The sequence below is a fragment of the Hemitrygon akajei genome, chromosome 6, assembly GCF_048418815.1.
Source record: "Hemitrygon akajei chromosome 6, sHemAka1.3, whole genome shotgun sequence".
NCBI lineage: Eukaryota > Metazoa > Chordata > Chondrichthyes > Myliobatiformes > Dasyatidae > Hemitrygon > Hemitrygon akajei.
Genome location: NC_133129.1, coordinates 136,683,744 through 136,703,970, shown reverse-complemented (window position 1 = coordinate 136,703,970; position 20,227 = coordinate 136,683,744). Strand labels below are relative to the sequence as shown.

Genomic DNA, 20,227 nt, shown 5'->3' with positions numbered 1-20,227 from the left:
GCCACATAAGCTGAAATGGGCTACCCTTCCTTTTGATTCTGCTTATGAAGCCTGTAGCATTCTGTAATCAATGGTTTTGGTTCTAAAGCTTCCTGCATTGCATTGACGATATCAGCAAAGCTGATTTGGTTGGAATAGTAAAACATTTTAGCAAACTGTATGCTTTAACACCTGTTGCATTCAGTAACATTGGCACTCGTTTCTCATTGGCTATATAACTAGCTTCAAAAGACTGCTCAATTCATTCAGTGTAGAACATCCAGTTATCTGTTGTGCAGTTGAACACATCTAACTTTCCAATGTAGCCAGCCATTTCTGCTTTATTTATTTATTATTATTATCACTCAGTACTCTCTGTTTATGAACCTGTGAATTTTGCCTTTTTTTGCATTTTTTAAACTCAAATGTCTCTCTATTAACATCTCTGGCTTAATGAGTGGAGGTGTTGATCAGCCTGATGGCTTTGGGGGGTAACCGTTTTTAAATGTAGTGGTCCTGGCATAGATATTGTATAGCTTAACTGTCTATATGAAAATTAAATATGCTAGTCTAAATGGAAATCAAAGACATAATATAGCCATTTACTGCTCATCTCAATAGACACTTTTCAACTCATGAAATTAAGATACTGAGAATCCTTTGAGACATCCAGGCTCATTTTACACAAAGAAGCAGTTACTATTGGACGCAAACCTGTTATTGAGACTCCGATCCTTTTTGGCAGGTGGCCTCAACCATTGTTGAACTAACCACAGAATATCTAACTCAACTTGTTTGTTAATTAAAACAATGATTGTTTGCTACTGCTGTCCCATATAGATAATTTTTATAGAAAATAACTTTGTAATAATTTTGTGCATATATTTTTGTAAGCAGATTCATGGTGTAAATGGAACATACTTCTACAATCCTAGAGTTCAGCCTTGATTTGATGCTGCTTTTGTTGTTGTGACTCGATTAATTGTAAAGCTTATGTTGTCCATTGTTTTATTAATTGTTTCAAACTATTTGCAGGCACCCTTTCACTTTTATCACTTGGGATGTTGTTGATGCAACCTGTGGCTGCCTCTTGGCCCAGGCAGAAGAAGCAGAGAAAGCTCATCATTCACTCCCTGTCGCAGAACATATGATCCTGGAAGAATTTGGTCGTTGCTTGGCACAAATTCTACATTTAGAATGGAGAGCAGAAGAAATGCAATGCCTGTGAACTTTACATTAATGCATAACAGATGGTACTTCATTATATTTATAGCCAATAGATGAGTTTTATCTTACTCTTCCCATGCCGAGATAACCCTGGTTTGGAACTCTCCCCAGATGCATGTTGGAACAAGTTTCTGTTTTGTATTAGGCATGGTCAGTATTGTAATTTGCTACAGGTTTTCTTAAGCAATCTCCATTTACAGAAATATTTTATGGCAGGGTGCAAGGAATATCTCTTAGGTTGCTATGAGCATTTTAAAATAATTTGTTAAGTGTAACATAGTGTGCCATCATAAGTATTTTCTAATTTTGAAATTGACTCCAAATACAAAAGTAAAGTTAACATTTAAGGTTTTGCTAAATATAATTTTCAGAAAACTTAAAAATTAAATAATTTGTCCTACTTTTTAAAATCAGCATTTTACAAATACTTTACCTAAATTTTAAAAAGTATGAAATGTAGAGCCTTACTCTAATGAAATTTCACTTAATTCCTCAAATTATCCTTTAGCTTCCACTATGAGTGAGCAGCACAATTAGAAGGCACCAAAATTTAAAAAGACTACCAATCCTACTGATGGAAATGTGAGCTGGTACTTCTCAAGCACAATTGTCTGGGGCTCACACATGAAGAATACCCACATGAATGAAGGTGAATGGTGCCTGTGGATCTATATTCTGGCCTTCCAAACCAGAAAAAAATGTTATCCAGAATTATGGTGATTGCAATTGAAAATCTGAGGCACACATTTTTTTTAAAAAAGCAACTGCCATAATAATTGTTTAAAGTTTTAGAATGTGTAGAGAGAGCTGGTTAGAACTAATATTAAGGGGCAGAAATCAGGCAAATTCATTAGTAACTTGTCAAGCTACCTACTCTGTACATTTTGTAAGTTTACTAATTTCGAAGTTTATTTAGAGATACAGTACATGCAAGCCTATTTTATCCACCTTCTCTAAATAGTTCATGGAAACACATTTCAACAAAATTATCCCTTTCAGAAATCAGAGTAAATGACCACAAAAAATAAACACAAACTCTTAAGATGGCTCAGCATGAATTCCATCCCTGGTAAAGATGGAAGCATCCAGATCAGACATTTGAGAAACAGCTTTCTGTATATGTAGAGCTGGAGGAATTCTGCTGGAGGAATTCAGCAGGTCGAGCAGCATCCATAGGAGGAAAGGAATTGTCAAGTTTCAGGTCAAAATTACCTGAATCAGAACCTAGCAGGGTCTCAATGCAAAATATCAACAATTCCATTCCTCCCACAAACACTGTTTGACTTGTTCCGCCAGTAAATTGTTGGCCTAGATTCCAGCATCTACAGTCTTCTGTAGAGAATTTGGTGATTTTATGTAAGTAGTTGGTAAGTAACCACTATGCCTACGAGCTGGAATAGTGGAAAAAGATATCACAGTTTCTATTCTGTGATCCCTACTGGAAAGTAATTGTGAATGCCAAGATTATGTAAACAGGGCTGGGCTGCTGACACACAACAGTGTGAGCAATAGGCACTTGATTTTCACAAGTGTACCCAATGCCTGTCGCTTGCAAGTCAGTCTTAAATTTTGCAAAGGGAACATGCCATGATAAACAATTAGAAATATTATGTAGATTCAATGTGGATAGCATGATTTTAAAAGAAAAATTCTAAATTTAGTATTACCTTGAAGTAAAAGAGGAGCCAGTGTTGGCCACAGTCCAGCAATCAGGCCCATTGAATGAACCCAAACAAAATGGTACCCTGCAGCACTAATACCTAGCAGACCCAGCTCCTGCAGCACCATAACCCCAGCAGGGCTAGTGCCTGCCCCTCCCAATTCCAGCAGAGCCCATTCCTGCAGCATCATAACCCAAGCAGAGCCAGCTTCTACCTTGCCAACTCCAGCAGACCCAATTCCGGCCCCTCTTTCCATGCAGTATTTGTTCCTACAGCACCATAACCCCAGCAGGGCTAGTGCCTACATCCCCCCATCCCAGCAGAGCCCATTCATGCAGCACCATAACCCCAGCAGAGCCAGCTCTTATCACAACAACCAGGATTGTTGCAGCATTACATCCAAGGCACTGATTCTTGCAGAATCTTGATTCAGTGGCTTCAGAATCCTGTTGTGACACTGTGCCTATATTGGGTCATGATAAAAAGGAGCTGGCTCCAGTGGATCTCAAGTGGAGGAGGCCCTGTTGCAGGAGAGCTCCTGCACCAATCCCACTATCAGCACACTATCTCTTCACTGGCTGCAGAGGGAGCTCCTGTTGTTACAACTACAACACTACCTGATCCTGTAGCACTATAATGTAGTGCTCAAATACACCATAACCAAACAGGGCTAGCTGCTGATGAGACCCAGCAAATCCAGTACCTATTGTATTATGACCCAGTCAATGAGTACAGCTGACATTACCCAATTGAACAGTTAAAGCAGGTTAATATTTCACAGTAACCTGGAACCTTCAATGACATAATAACAAGATCTCATCATTCACTGGAAATTCTTCATATTGGTGTTATTTTTTGTTAACGGCTTCCTGTTAACAGAAAGCTGATGAAATATTTGAAAAGCTAAGTATAAATGAGGAACTAATTTTAAAGCATTTCATGTTTTGGTCATTAACAAATAATACATTGAAATGTAACAAATTTACACATTGAAATGTTTTAAATTATTCATTGAGACATTTTAAATTAATTTATTGAAATATTTATTTATTGAAGCAGATTTTAAATGATTTTAGTGGATCACATTTAAAATGATATTGAAAGAACTTTTTAATATCTGTAAGATTTCCTGTTGTACACATTTTAATATTTGGGTAGTATTGTTAAAGATCATCTTTCTTATATTTAATGAATTTTAAATGTAATTCTATGATGAATTTGGCAGTTTAACAGAAATGGAACAAATATGATATAACTTTTTGTCCTTACAATTTCAGAATAAAGTTACAATCAAAAGTTATGTAGCCTTAATTGCAACATGATATGACAAAAACCATAGTTCATTGCTCAATATTGTCTCTGTAGAAAAGGAAAATGACTAAGCAGCATTCTTTCTCCAAATTATAAATCTGTAATCTGTAAATCTGTTGTGGTCTTTCTTATGAAGGTAATAATCATCTGTAAATCCCTTCCACGGTCCGACAGCTCATCAGCATTGACTGTCAAAATACTCCAACTCGCATTCCAATTCCCTCTCCTGCTATTTCATCATTTACTTAATCATTTTGCCAAATGGCCATGCTTTCTGTATTGTCCCTCAATGTCATCTGGCTACTAGATCTATCCCAACTTCAAGACTGAGTAATTAATAATCAAATGACATATAGAATGGCTGAGAATCTAGTATTAGTAATATATTCATTAAACCATGCTGTTAATGAAGGGGAATGTCATGATGAACATGTAGATAAACTAACCAAAAGTTTACAAAATTAGTTATGCTTACAGACTACATGATTGGAAGAAAAAAATAGGATCATGAAACCCATAATATTGGTGTGAGACTGTAACTTACTCTGCAAACTGCTATCAATTACAGTATATGTAAAAAAGCCCCCATCTTCATTGCTCCATCCACTGCCACAGCCTTTCCAATCATTTCTTTGAAGGTCAAACAGAGTGAGAAAAAAATCCTGGGGTTTCCAGGTTACTTGCTTGCCTCAATACTTCCTGAAGATCAAGATTCTGATAAAGCTGACAGCCTCATTTTAACACCAGTGTTTTCCTGCTTATCTCAGTAATATAAAATTTACTTTAGTTTAAAACTGACACCTTTTTAATTTTTATGCCTCTTATAACAGAACAATGTTATAAGGAACAGGTCCATCAGCCCACAATTTTGTGCTGAACTAAGTAAATTAGTAATCAAATAAGCACCTTCCATGTGAGTTAACACTTCAGCTGCGAGTCTGTTGGGGTCATATACTGTGTTTGGTGCTTCCGGTGTGGCCTCCTATATGTCAGTGAGCCCCAACGTAGATTGGGAAACTGCATCACCAAGCACCTACACTCTGCCATAAAAGGTGGGATTTCCCAGTGGCCACCCATTTTAATTACCATTCCTGTTCAGATATGTCCATCCATAGCTTCCTCCACTGTCATGATGAGGCCACACTTGGGTTGGAGGAACAACACCTTATTTTGTTTGGGTAGCCAAACTGATAGAATGAACATCGATTTCTCAAACTTATGGTAATGTCCCCTGACCCCCTCCCCCTTCACCATTTCCCATCCTCTTTATCCTCTCTCACCTTATCTCCTTGCTCACCCATTGCCTCTCTCTGGTGCTCCGCCCTCCCTTTTTCTTTCTTCCATGGCCTTCTGTGTGTCTTTCACCAATCAACTTCAAAGCTCTTTACTTCATCCTTCCCTCTCCAATTTTCACCTATTGCCTGGCTTTTCTCTCTCCCCTCCCCCCACCCTTTAAATCTACTCCTCAGCTTTTTCCTTCAGTCTTGCCAAAGGGTTTCAGCCCAAAATGTCAGCCAAAACCCTGGCCTGGCCTGCTGGGTTCCTCCAGTATTTTGCATGTTGCTCAGATTTCCAGCATCTGCAGAATCCCTTCTGCCCACACCGTGTCCATACTCTTCCATTTCCTGCACATCCATGTGCCTATCTAAGTACCTCTTGAATGCCTCTGTTGAATTTACCTCCACCACCAACCCAGGTAACACATCTAGACACCCACCACTCTCTGCAAAAATTCTGCCTTACACAGCTCCTTTGAATTTACCTCCTCTCACTTTAAACACATTTCAAACCTGTGATAAAGATACCCTATCTATGCCTCTCATAACCTTATACACCTCTCTGAGATCTTCCCTCAGCCTCTGCCAGTCCAGAAGAAACAATCCAGGTTTGTCCAACCTCTCCTTATAGCCCATGCCATCTAATCCAGGCAGCATCCTGGTAAACAACTTCTGCGCCCTATCAAATGCCTCAATATCTTTCCAAAAATGAGGCAATCAGAACTGGATGCAGTATAACTAAAGTTTTCTAAAGCTGCAACATAACTTCCTGACTCTAACTCAATTCCTCAACTAATTAAGGCAAACTTGCTATTTGCCTTCTTTACCACCTTAACATATTGAGCAATTCAATTGGACCCCAGGATCCCTCTGCTCATCAACAGTGTACTATCCCTATACATTTAATCTCCTAAAGTACAACACTTCACATTCGACTGAGTTAAACTCTATCTACCACTTATCTGCTCATATCTGCATCTGATCTATAGCCTGCTGCATTCTTCACTAGATTTCTATGTTATTCATAACACCACTAATCTTTGTATCATCTGCACATTGCCTCACTGTTTGATGTTTTCATATAGAGCCATAGAACACTACAACAGAGAAATAGGTCCTTCAGCTCATCTAGTCCATGCTAAACTATTTACCTGCCTAGTCCCATTTACATGCACCCAGACCATGTCCCTCCATACTCCTCCCATCATGTACCTATCCAAATTTCTCTTAAATGTTGAAAGCGAACCTGCATCCACCACTTCTGCTGGCAGCTCATAAAACACTCTTACCATCCTCTGAATGAAGAAGCTCCTCATCATGTTCCCCTTAAGCATTTCACTATTCATCCTTAACCCAAGATCTCTAGTTGTGGTCTCACCCAACCTCAGTGGAAAAAGCCTGCTTCCATTTACCCTATCTATACCCAACATAATTTTGTACACGTCTAGCAAATCTCCCCTCAATCTTCTACATTCTAGGGAATAAAGTCATAATCTATTCAACCTTTCCCTGTAACTCTCAGTTCTGTGTAAAAGTCTTAGACACACTAGCTATATACATGTGCCTAAGACTTTTGCACAGTGCTGTATTTGTCAACGTGGAGCAAAGAGCGTGTTTGTAAATCTGGTGGGAGCAAAGGATGTTGGGAATGGCAAGAGTGGAGGAGTGCGGGACAGGTGATAGAGAAGGAGCACCAGGGTAGGGTGGCTCAGGTGCAGATACGCACAGCCCTGAGACACCAGGCAAGGTAAGTTGATTCCAAACAATTGGTTTACTGATCATTACAGAATGTCTCTCTAATGCTACCTGCTCTTCCCTTCTCCCTTCTTCTTTTCCCAATCCTGATCCCCTCTCCCTGCCCCCTTGCCACTCTCAGTCCATAATAGTAACCCATATCAGAATCAGGTTTATCATCAATCATGTCATGAAATTTGTCTTTATTTTGGCAGCAGCTGTGCAATACATAAAATTATTACAGTATTGTGCAAAAGTCTTAGGCACACTAGCTACGTGCCCAATACTTTTGCATAGTACTGTAGGTTCTCAAGTCCCAGAAACATCCTTACCAATTTCCTCTACACTCTTTCAATCTTATTTGCATCTTTCTTGGAGGTAGGTGACCAAAACTGGACACAATACTCCAATTTAGGCCTTCCCAGTGTTTTATAAAATTTCAACATAACATCCCAATGCCTGTACCCAGTACATTGATGACACCATTTTCAAATTATGGACCTGTATTCCCAGATTCTTCTGTTCTACCTCACTCAGTGCCCTACCACTCGCCCTGTAAGATCTGCCCTTTTCGTTCCTCCCAAAGTGCAACAGTACACACTTCTCTGCATTAAATTTTATTGGCCATTTTTCAGCCCATTTTTCCAGCTGGTCCAAATCCCACTGTAAGCTGTGATAGTCTTCCTCACTGTCCACTACATCACAAATCTTGGTGTCATCCACAAATTTGCTGATCCAATTAACCACATCATCATTCAGATGATTGATATAGATGGTAAACAACAACAGACCAAGCACCGATCCCTGTGGCACACCACTAGTCACAGGCCTGCATTCAGAGAGGCAACCATTTACTACCAATCTCTGGCTTCTCATGCAAAGCAAATGTCTAATCCAATTTACTACCTTATCTTGAATGCCAAGTGACTGAACCTTCTTGACCAACCTCCCATGCAGGACCTTGTCAAGTGCCTTGCTAAAGTCCATGTAGATAACATCCACTACATTGCCTTTAAATTTCCTGGTAACTTTCTCAAAAGACTATAAGAATTGTTAGACATAATTTACCATGCACAAGGCCATGTTGACTATGCTTAATTAGTACTTGTCTTTCCAAATATTTATACATCCAGTCTCTTAGAATGCCATCCAATAACTTTTCCCCTACAGATAACAGTCTCACTGTCCTATAGCTTCCTGGCTTATTTTTAGAGCTTTTCTTAAACAATACAACATTAGCTATCCTCCAATCCTCCAGCACCCCACCTGTGGCTATGGATGTTTTAAATATCTTTACAAGGGACACTGCAATTTCTGTACTAGCCTCTCACAGGGTTCAATGGAATACCTTGTCCATGGATGAGGTTTCATCCATCCTCATTTGCCTCCAATCACCTCTTCCTCTATAATCTGTATAGTCTCCATGACCTTGCTGCTGAATTACCTCATATCCAGTCTCCCAAGTAAATACAGATGCAAAAATCTATTTAATATTGCCCCATCTCAGCTCCACACATGTAATACCACTCTGATCTTCCAAAGGACCAGTTTTGTCTCTTGCTATTTTGCTCTTAATATATCATTAGTCGACTTTGGGATTCTCTTTCACCTTGATCAGCCTCATGCCTTCTTTGAGCCTTCCTGATTTTCTTCTTAAGTGTTCTCTTGCACGATTTAAACTCCTCAAGTACTGAATTTGTTCCTACATACCTATCCCTGCTATGCACCTCCCTTTTCTTAAGAATTGACAGTATCTCTCATACTGGCTGTGTGGTGAAAAAAGCACAACAGTGCCTGTTTCACCTCAGATGGTTGAAGAAGTTTCGCACGAGTCCCCAAATCCCAAGGACTTTCTACAGGGGTACAATTGAGAGCATCCTGACTGGCTGCATCACTGCCTGGTATGGAAACTGTACTTCCCTCAATCGCAGGACTCTGCAGAGAGTGTTGTGGACAGCCCAGCGCATCTGTAGGTGTGTATTTCCCACTATTCAGGACATTTACAGAGACAGGTGCATAAAAAGGGCCCGAAGGATCATTGGGGACCTGTGTCACCCCAACCACAAACTGCTCCAGCTGCTACCATCTGGGAAAATGGTACCGCAGCATAAAAGCCAGGACCAACAGGCTCTGGGACAGCTTCTTCCACCAGGCCATCAGACTGATTAATTCATACTGACTCAACTGTATTTCTATGTTGTATTGACTATCCTGTTGTACATACTATTTATTACAAATTACTATAAATTGCATATTTAGTTGGAGATGTAAACTGAAGATTTTTATTCATATATGTGAAAGGTATAAGAAATAAAGTCAATTCAAAACCACGATTCCCTAAATCTGTTATTCTTGTATTTTATTCCAAGAGGAACATAAAAACCCTTTACTCTCAAATTTTCATTTTTGAGGCCTCCCACCTACCAAGTGCACCTTTGCCAGAAAACAACCTATCTCAATCCACACTTGCCAGATCCCTTCTGATACCACCAAAATTAGTATTTCTCCAATTTAGAATCTGAACCTGAGGACCAGACCGATCCTTTTTTATAATTACCTTGAAAATAATGTCATTATGATCACTGGATGCAACATGTTTCCCTACACAAACATCTGTCACCTGCCCTGTCTCATTCCCAAATAGGAGATCTAGTATTGCACTCTCTCTAGTTGGGACTTCCACGTACTAATTAAGATAACTTTCCTGAACATATCTGGCAAACTCTTTCCCATCTATCCCTTTTCCAGTATGGGAGACCCAGTCAATATGTGGAAAGTAAAAATCACCTACTATAACAACCTTAAGTTTCTTGCAGCAGCCTATGATCTCTCTACAAATTTGTGTCTTGAAATCCCATGGACTATTGGGTGGTCTATAATATAAACCCATGAAAATGGTCATCTCTTTTTTATTCCTCATTTCTACCTATATAGCCTCAGTAGATGACCTCCAGTCTGCCTTTTCTAGGCACTCTGACTCATAATGCCACTGCTCCCTCTTTAATCCTTTCCACCGATCATGACTAAAACAACAGGACATTGAGCTACCAGGCCTGCCCCTCCTGTAACCAACTCTCACTAATGTCGACATTGCCATAATTCCCTTGCCTAGTTTAGACCAAATGGCAACGTGGAGTACCATGTATGGCCGTTGTTGCACGCAAACAGCTACTGGGAGCCATGGGTGAGAGGTCAGTGTCTGTTGGGGACCAAAGGTGAGACAGCTGCCCTGGAATGAACATGGTGCTACCAGTCTCGTGACACTTCTAATTTTGCATTCTTCTATTGAATCTCCTCTCATTCTCCTATGCTCTTGGGAATAAAGACCGAACCTATTTAACCTTTTTCTATAACTCAGGTCTTGAAATCCTGGCAACATCATTGTAAATTTTCTCTACATTCTTTCAATATTATTGATATATTTCCTGTAGGGACTGTGAGTGACAAGAACTGTACACAATACTCCAAATTAGGCCTCAGTAATCTATATAATTTACAATACATATATCACAAACAATGGAGGTCTCAATACAGATCCTTGTGAACTGCCACTTGTCAGAGACCTATAGCCAGAATAAATCCTATAGACTACTACACTGTGCTCTTCTCTGGCCAGGCGAGTTCTGAATCCAAACAATAAACTCGCCATGGATCCATGCATCTTCATTTTCTGCACAAGCCCCTCATGAGGGACTTTTATCAAACACCTTACTAAATTACACATATGTAACATCCACAACTCTACCTCCTCAAAAACCTCAATCAGGTTAGTAAGTTATGACTTGCCCTGCACAAAGCCATGATGACCATCCTTAATTAGGCCATGGTTTTCCATTTGTTCATAAGTCCTATCCCTTAGAATCTTCCCTAGTATCTTCCCTGCCATTGAGCTGAGTGCAATGGTCTATAGTTTCCAGAATTATCCTTATTTCACCTTTTGAATAAAGGAACATTTGCTACTCACCAGTCCTCCACAAGGAGATATTGGTTCAGGAACTAAGAGGTTTTTTTTTGCCTCTCTTAGTAGGAGAGAGCCCTGGAGTCATATGCACCATAATGTTTTTAAGAACCCTCTACCCCCTCTATTTCGGAATTCCCTATCAAATTGGTACACTCCAGACTGATCCCCTGATCCTCTATGTCCTTCTCCTTGGAAAATATTAATTCAAAGTACTCATTTAGGACATCAATGCATGCCTCCCCCCTTCCCTAGTTATCATAATGTCATAGAGTGCTACAACACAGAAATAGGCCCTGTGGCCCATCTAGTCCATGCTGACCTAATCCACCTAGTCCCATCTACACCGGGACCATATCTCTCCATACTCCTCCTATCCAACCCTTTGAAATTGAATCCACATCTACCACTTTCATTGACAGTTCATTTTTCAATCAAAAAGAACTTTATTCATAATAAAAAAATTCCCGTGTATAAACTGTGCAAAACCTTTTCATTCTTTACTTTCATAGTCAATGCTTTCAGTGTTGTTCTATTACATTCCAACACATCAAGAACACTGCTGCCTCTAGGGTAGTATCACACAACCGGGCCCTCCCTGCAGTAGCAGAAGAACCCAGTACTGTGGTCTTTCCCCGTCGAGCCCTTGCTGTAAACTTCCGCACGTACTCCTACAGCCTGGAATTGCCAGACGGCAGCCTACGGACATCTCGAGATTATTCAACTCTACCTGGATGAAACACGACCAGTTGCGCAACTACTGAAAGTTTCCTTCCCGGTTCATTTACGAGGTGGATTCGGCGGTTCCTGGAACCCGCCTCCCCCTGGTGGAGCCAGGCGTGATCGTGGGTCCTGTCCCGCAGAAGCGCGCCCCTGGAGCCCGGTGGCGTTGCTGCATGCACTGGCCGCCACTGACTCCGTGCCGCGCTGCTCATTGCCCATGCTCGGTTCCAAGTTGGGCGCGATCAGTTCCGATGCTGCGCTGCCGTCGGATTTCTCCCTCCTGAGATCTCGGCAGCATGTCGTTCCTGAGTAACTCGCCGTCGTATGGTTCGCTTTCCGGCTTTGAGGACGATCTCCCAGCCGATAACCTTTTCCTGTTCGAGATCGCCTGGGAGGTGGCGAATAAAGGTAAGGCGACAGAACGCAACAGGGATAGGTGGTGAAGGTTCCGGCTGACCGGCAGCAGGATCAGCCGAGGCTGGCAGACTCTCAGCCTCTGGCTGGGAGGAAGCTTTAAAAGAGTTGTCACCTACCAGAACCTCCTCAGCCTTCCTACAATGCAACAACGCGAACCATCAGATATGAATATTTAATTACTTATATCACTACCGTTTAAAATGCCATGTTGCAGCAAAGCCAAGATTTGCATACGTACATTTTATGCTCATTGTGCTCTACAAACATTCAGAAATAGCGTCTTTAGTCCTTTATTTTGCATACGCCAGAGAAGAAAATAAATGGCAAGGACAGGAAAAGGTCATAGCTTCTGTCTGAACAGACTTCTGGTAAATGTCTGAAGGAATCTATGAGAGATGCTCAAGTTTCCTGTTCGGGACTTACTGCCTGGCCAGCAATTAATAGTATCAAAGCTTATTCTATTTTACATTTTGTTGACTAACTTTCAAATAATCTTAGTTATTTTACATAAATAGAATTGTTGTTTTTAAATCTACTTTCTACTTCTGGTATACTGAAGTGTTTTTGAAAACTACAGAAACAGATCCAGCCTGGTTGAGTCCTTGCTAATATCTAAGGACGTCCCAAATGGGGATAGGTCACCTCTTTGTTGCAGCCTGACGTTGTTGTACAGAATTATACTTTTTAATCAGTATCACTATTTCTGGTTGTGTTTAATCCCCACCCACAGGACAAACTAACCAGGGGTAGGGCAACTGAGACCGCACTTAGAGTATTGTGTTCAATTCTGGTCACCTCATTTTAGGAAGGATGTGGAAGCTGTGGAGAGGGTGCAGAGGAGATTTACCAGGTTGTCATCTGTTTTGGAGAACAAGTCATATGAGGCAAGATTAGCAGAGCTGGGACTTTTCTCTTGGGAGCGTAGAAGAATGAGAGGGGACTTGATAGAGGTTTACAAGATTAGGAGAGGCATTGATAGGGTGGATAGTCAGTACCTGTTTCCCAGGGCAACAATAGCAAACACCAGAGGGCATATGTACAAAATTAAGGGAGGGAAGTTTAGGGGAGACATCAGGGGTAAGTTTTTTATACAGAGGGTTGTGAGTGCCTGGAATGACTTGCCAGGGATGGTTGTGGAGGCTAAAACATTAGGGGTATTTAAGAGCCTCTTGGACAGGCACATGGATGAAAGAAAAATGGATGGTTATTGGGTAGTGTGGGTTTAGTACTTTTATTTAAGGATTATATGGGTCGGCACAACATGGAGGGCTGAAGGGCCTGTACTGTGCTGTAGTGTTCTATGGTTCTATGGTTAACACACACAAGATGCTGGAGGAACTCAGCAAGCCAGGCAGAATCTAAGGGAAAAAAGTACAGTCGAAGTTTCATCATTAAAAATTGACCGTACTCTTTTCCATAGACACAGCCTGACCTGCTGAGTTCCTTCAGCATTTTGTGCGTATTGCTTGGATTTCCAGCATCTGCAGATTTTCTCTTGTTTGTAGCTGGAGGCAGGTGCAGGGTGACTCTCAGGAAGGTGTGGTCCTAATGTTGAGGTTCAGTCAAAGGCCTTTTCTGACTTTTTAAAATGCTTCTTATAACCAGAAGCATTTTAAATTAGTTGATATTTAAGTAGTTGATCAATGTTCTTAAAAATACTAAGTATTCAATTAAGAACAACAAAACCTGCTGCTGTCTGTTTGAATTGAATTTTCCAACTTCCGGTAATTCCCTCCCTCTCCCTTCCCCCATCCCACTTTCACTCTGCCTCTTCCTCCAGCTGCCTATCACCTCTCTCATGATTCTGCCTTCTTCTACTACCCATAGTGCTTTCCCCTTACATTCCTCCTTCACCTTTCCTGCCTATCCCCTCCCCCACCCCTTGATCTTTCCTCTGATTGGTTTTTCACCTGGCACTTTCTTTATAGGGCCCCTGCCCCCTCCTTCTTCAGTCCTGACGAAGGGTCTCGGCCCGAAACCTTAACTGTTCATTTCAATGGATGCTGCCCGACCTGCTGAGTTCCTCCAGCGTGTTGTACGTGCTGTCTGTTTGTTTGTTTTCCCTGTGACCGTGTGGGTTTCCTCCAGGTGCCCTGGTTTCCTCTCACAGTCCAAAGACGGACTGGTTGGTAGGTTAATCAGGGATTGTTGGGCAGTATGGCTCGAAGGGCCGAATGGCCTATTCAGCTCTGTATCTCAATAAATAAACAAAGAAAAAGAAAAATGGAGACCTTTTTCCTACAGGTGCCTTTTTAATCAGCATCAGCTGAGTGGTGCCAAGCTACATGCACCTGTCATGGGTGATATAAAGCTGAGGGCTGAGCCATTTAACTCTTCTACATTCAACACTGAGCCCAGAGCGGAAACTTGGGTGTCACAGTGTCACGGCATCAGAAACAGGCCTTCCAACCTGCAGGTCTGCAGTGAACGTCAAGCATCCATCCATTCTAGTCCAATTAAAAAAAAATTAGATTAAAAATCTAATCCGATTTTTATATAAAGAGGGTGCTTGTGCAGGTGAGCTGTAATTTACAGCAGCCAGCTAACCTACCAGCCCTTGCGTCTGTGGGATGTGAGAGGAAGAACACCGAGCAGGGATCCACACACTCACCTAGAGGACATTTAGGCATCACACAGACTGCACTGGAGCTGTGAAACAGCGGCTTCACTTGATTTACGCAGATCTCCATGCTGCCTTCCAATACGTCTGACTTCCAGCGTGTTCCTAACCTCTGCATTGGAGTGCATAGGTGCGGAAGGCAGGAGCAGCTGACGGGCAGTACTCCAGCGCACAGTCAGTGTGATCATATCCGTTATCATTGATGTTATTGACCATAACCTCACTGTCAGTCTGGTTTCAGACCCCACTTTATTTTTTTTACTCGGAAATACAGCCCCGTTTTTGGCCCTTCTGGCCCAGCAAGGCCGCACCACCTGATTACACCCATGTAAACGATTAACCTGCTGACCCGTACGTCTTTGGGACGTGGGAGGAAACCCACACGATCACGGGGAGAACACACAGGCTCCGTACAGAGCTGAATCTGATTCATTAGCACTGTAACAGTGTTGTGCTCACTCGAACGCTATTGTTCTCATGAGAACTTTGGTCCAATTGGACCAGAGCGCTGAATCTAATGATCTGATATCAAGTTAACATTTATTTGTGTGGCGGCAAAAACCCTAATAAAGTTGGAGTGATTGGGAATCGGGGTGAAATCTCTCCTCTCCCTGTAACCATTGCCAGAGGTAAGGAATATTGTTCGTAAATATGGAGTTGTGAATGTTGCCGACAAGGTCATTAATATCAGGTCATGGCAGTCGAGGCCTGGAATCAGGGAACTGTGGGTCGGGGGGCTGTTTTCAGGACTGGATCAGCGTAGTGTGAGGGTGACACACACGAGAAATTCAGCAGGTCAGGCAGCAGCTAGAGAGCCAACCCAGCCAACCCAGCCCTTCATCAGGACTTGGGGTCTCCGCCCCAAAACTTTGACACTTCATTCCTTTCCATAGATGCTGCCTGACCTGTTGAGCTCCTCCAGCGTGTGTGTGTGAGTGTGTGTGTGTGTGTGTGTGTGTGTGTGTGTGTGTGTGTGTGTGTGTGTGTGTGTGTGTGTGTGTGTGTGTGTGTGTGTGAGAGAGAGAGAGACTCTGCATTTCCAGCATCTGCAGAACCTCTTCAGTTTCTGCTTTCCTAATGGATCATTTCTCTCATTTGGAAGTGTCCCAACCTCTTCCTGGCATTTTGCCCTGTTGACAGTTCAGGAACCAAATGGAGCAGAGCTGTGAATGTCAGTATTTACTTACATAATCCCATGGCCAGAAAGGTTGCTTCTATTTATAAAACAATGTATTCATTTAAAAAAAATCAGATACTATACTTCAAAGCATTTCCCCGTAAATGACTGAAACCAGGTGATGTAACAAATGAGCTATAAAGTATCTCTCTTGTCATTGACAAATGCTCAGTTCCCTCCTCAACCTGTGCTCAGTCTGGCTAAGGCAGCCATACTGTGTCATGATGCAGTTCTCTTCCATAGCTTTGACCAGATTGTGGATATTAAAATGTCATCATAAACTGCGAGCACGATATGTTCCTTAATTAACTGAGGTACCTCACTGGAACAAGAACTGGGGATTGAAACTGGGACCTTCTAGATCTGTGCAGAGCAATTCTATATTGATTAGTGCTTTTGCCAATTGAACTTAATTCATTAATTTATTCATTCAGACTGAAGTCACTTATCTGAGAGTACAGAGCGTTATAGTATTCACAATCATTTTCAAGAATAATCCAGCACCCGAGGAGGAAGACAAAAATTGCAAATGAGAAATGCGGTTTGTGACATTGATGGAACGTCAGATTCAGATTAATTTATCACATGTACATTAAAAACATGGTGAAATGCATAGTTTGTGATAACCAACCAGCGCAGTCTAAAGGTGGGCTGGGGGCAGACCCCCGAGTGTCATAGCACCAACACAGTGTGCCCATCACGTTGAGCAGGACGACACAAGAAACAACAGCAGAGCAAGCTGCTTTCTCACCCTTCCACCCATTCACACATATAGACAGGCCTCCAGGCCTCTGACCAACTGTCCTTGGCCCTGGGCTCTCGGACTTCTAGACTTTGTATCTCCAAACACCAAATTAGCAACTCTCTCATCCAAGAAATGGTCAACGGGCTCACTCAGGAGCTTGAACTGGGTTTTGCTGATAATTTTCTACAGTATTTTACTTAACTACCTATCATCACCTGATGAATGGTCTCAGTCCGAAATGCTGACTGTTTATTTCTCTCCATAGATGCTGCCTGACCTGCTTGTGGTTAGGCGTCGTCATTTAAATGGTTGTGCACATCTGTTGAATAAAAGCCATTGCTTATTTCAGATAACAATTGATTTGGGCTTTGGGTTTAGTTAGCAAATCCAGGAGAGGAAGGCTGGTAATGCAGGATTCTGGGAAAGAATTGGGCAGTGAGTTCAGCTTCTATATGGAGTGAGAAACTGCAATAACTTTGACTTGCTGCAAGGTAATGATTCCTATTTCAGTGTTCCCTTCCTTATACTAGAAATTACTGACTCATGCTGGGTCGCCAACATTATCCTGAGATCACTTGGGATGAATGAATAAGTGATTTCAAGTTTGCTATTTAAAGATTCACAGATGGTAGTGCAAGGGAAAACTGAAGGAGATGAGTAGTTTGATAGGTTTCAGTTCCTGCAGTTATAATATTGCATAGTAGGATGTGCTTAGGTTGGAGAATAGTTAACACCAAACTTGCCACTTAAAGCTACTACATTCCAATTCCCTAAATTTGGTGAGGTTGTCGGGCTTCCTCAGGATCAGCATTTGCTGCTGGTCATATGACGCATACATTTAGCGGGGGATGATTGTGCTATTTTGTAACTGGAGTACATTTGCAGCTGGGATTAGCTTTGAATTCATCTAAATATAGGTCAGTCACTTGGGCCAAGACTTCACGTATACAATTTCAAAATTCTCTTAACATGAATATAAATCTATATGATCCTTTTTAAAAAAAAACACCCTTTTAGCATTAAATAAAGCTTTCAGTATTTTGGCAACCGTTTATTGATCGGTGATAGAAAGTGGATGAGTAGAAAGCATTGAATATTAAAGTAAGAGCTCAAACTTGGGAAAGCCTTGTCCCGCATTTCACAGCAGATTTCTGTGCAGGGGTTGAGGAAAGAGTCTCAAGAGGAGACTCAAGATTTTCCTCCTCGCTCTCACTTTGATGCAGCCTGTAGCCACGGGTGGCTCCACCTCACCACCTACCCCATGACAAAATGTGGTAAATGCAAAGCAAAAATGAATAGTAAGTGGAAAAGTGTCCCCAAAACAGGTGGGAAAAATAGGCTTGTTGGAATTCAACACATATATTCCAAATCTATTGATACTTTGCTGATATTTTATTTATATTATAAATTGTAAAGCAACATGATACATTATTAATCAGAAAACTAGAGTGTCAGTATTTGAACTGGTTTTTTAAAATTATTAATCACAAGGGCATTGGGAAATTTAAATCTATTTTAGAGCTGAGTGGTGTTTTCCTGCAATTGAAAAGAGGGAAGGAGACGTGAATGGTGTCACATACACGCCTATTTTTGTGTGTGTTGTATCGATACAGTGAACTTAACGCTGCAAAAGGCTTCAAGTAGTTTCGAAGCGGAGGGAATGAAATCAGAAAGGAAATTTAAAAAATGAAAAAGAAAGAACGTAGATAACTCAAAAAAAGTGTTCGGGACCTTTGACCTGCTCAGTGTGTGGAAGTGGAAGGGCTGAATGAGAGAAATAAAATAAGGAACTGCACTCCCACAAATATCTAATTAGCCAATCCGGTGTCAGCAACTCAATGCATAGCAGCATGCAGATATGGTCAAGTGGTTCAGTTGTTGTTCAGACCAGGCATCGGAATGGGGAAGAAATGCGATCGAAGTGTCTTTGACCATGAAATGATTGATGGTGCCAGATGGGATGGTTTGAGTATCTCGGAAACTTGATCTCCTGGGATTTTTATGCACAACAGTCTCCAGAGTTTACAGAGAATGGTGCAAAAACAAAAAACTGGTTCAAGACTGGTTCAAGCTGACAGGAAGGCGACAGTAACTCAAATAAGCACACATTACAACAGTGGTGTGCAGAAGAGCCCCTCTCAATGCACAACGTGTCGAGCTTTGAAGTGAATGGGCTACGGCAGTAGAAAACCTCAAACATGTGCTCTGTGCCGACTTTATTAGGTACAGGAGGTACCTGGTAAAGTGGCTACTGAGTGTATGTTCGTGGAAGAATATTAGGAAGTGGGACACAAGAGTACATTTGACAGAATAAAGGAGGTAGATTAGGTTAAGAAGGCATATAGAATTCTTTCCATTGTTGGCTAAGCCCAACAATATAGGAGCACAGTGGCTGTCTTCACTGGTTAGGCCACAGCTGGAGTACCATCGATGGTTCTAGGCACAGCTGTCCAGGCTGATGTCATTGCATCTGAGCTGCTGTAGATTTTACAGGATTTTGCTGTGTCTGGATAAGTTTAGCTTTTGGAATATTTTTGAATGACTGTGGTAGTTTTCTTTGAAACATGACACTGTGGAGTTTAAAATTAAATGAGGGCTGCATGGACAGGTTTGGAAGCATGTCTTTCCCTTAGTCAAACTCATAAATAAATAAGAGGCAGCAAACATAAAGTAGTTGAAGAACTTCTTTTCTCAAGATCAGAGGCAGAAACCCTCCTCATATTTATTAACACCTTGAATGAGTATTTGAAGTGCTATTACCTACAAAGTTGTGGAGTAAGAACTGGGAAGTGAGGTTCAGTGGATGATTTTTTTTTGACTGGCGTGATACAGTGACACAAAATGGCCTCTTTTTTTGCCATAGATTTCTAGCAGTCCAACCTGTTACTACCCTGTCTTACCTGTATACTGGAAAAATCAGTTCTGTAGAGAAAGGAAATAGCTTTTCCCATTCACTGAGTGAGGAGTGTGTGTAATTTAAAAATGTGAACAATGTTGGAAATGTTCAGCCAGACAGGCAGTGTTTAGGGATTGAGGAAAAACAAAGTTAATGGCCCAGACATAGGCAGTTCCAGTGAGAACTGTCCATTTTCACCCCTGTCAGTGCCAGCAAGTCCAGGGTGTTACCTGTGTGGGGTCAGATATGAAAATCCTGGCCTTGCTGTGCAGCCCTGCATTGCTTGTGTCCAAGTGGCTGCTCATGTTGTCCACACTGGGTCTCAGCATTGCTGGGAGCCACTGGCATTTGCCCTGGGAGTCGGCTCTCGGATCCTGCAGCTGTTGAGCTCGGCTGAAAGGTTGCTGATCTGTACACTAGCTCTCCTCATGACCTATTCAGCGGTTCCAGAATTCCGTTCTCTGTACGTTTCCAGCATCCCAGTGTAGGTGCATGTGACCGT

General features: G+C 41.6%; 2 protein-coding genes across 2 annotated transcripts in view; both read left to right on the top strand.

Annotated features, from left to right (window-relative positions):
• Nucleotides 1-4,098, top strand: part of tesmin (testis expressed metallothionein like protein) — a 160,107-nt gene extending 156,009 nt beyond the window's left edge. The window contains exon 12 of the mRNA XM_073049356.1: nt 1,015-4,098. Coding sequence (XP_072905457.1) covers nt 1,015-1,207 — 193 coding nt within the window. The 3' untranslated portion in view covers nt 1,208-4,098. The remainder of the gene's footprint in view (nt 1-1,014) is intronic.
• Nucleotides 4,099-12,033: 7,935 nt separating this feature from the next.
• The window catches only part of gys1 (glycogen synthase 1 (muscle)), a 123,425-nt gene continuing 115,231 nt past the window's right edge, over nt 12,034-20,227 (top strand). Inside the window, exon 1 of the mRNA XM_073049355.1 lies at nt 12,034-12,278. Within this exon, the coding sequence (XP_072905456.1) occupies nt 12,167-12,278 (112 nt within the window). The 5' untranslated portion in view covers nt 12,034-12,166. The remainder of the gene's footprint in view (nt 12,279-20,227) is intronic.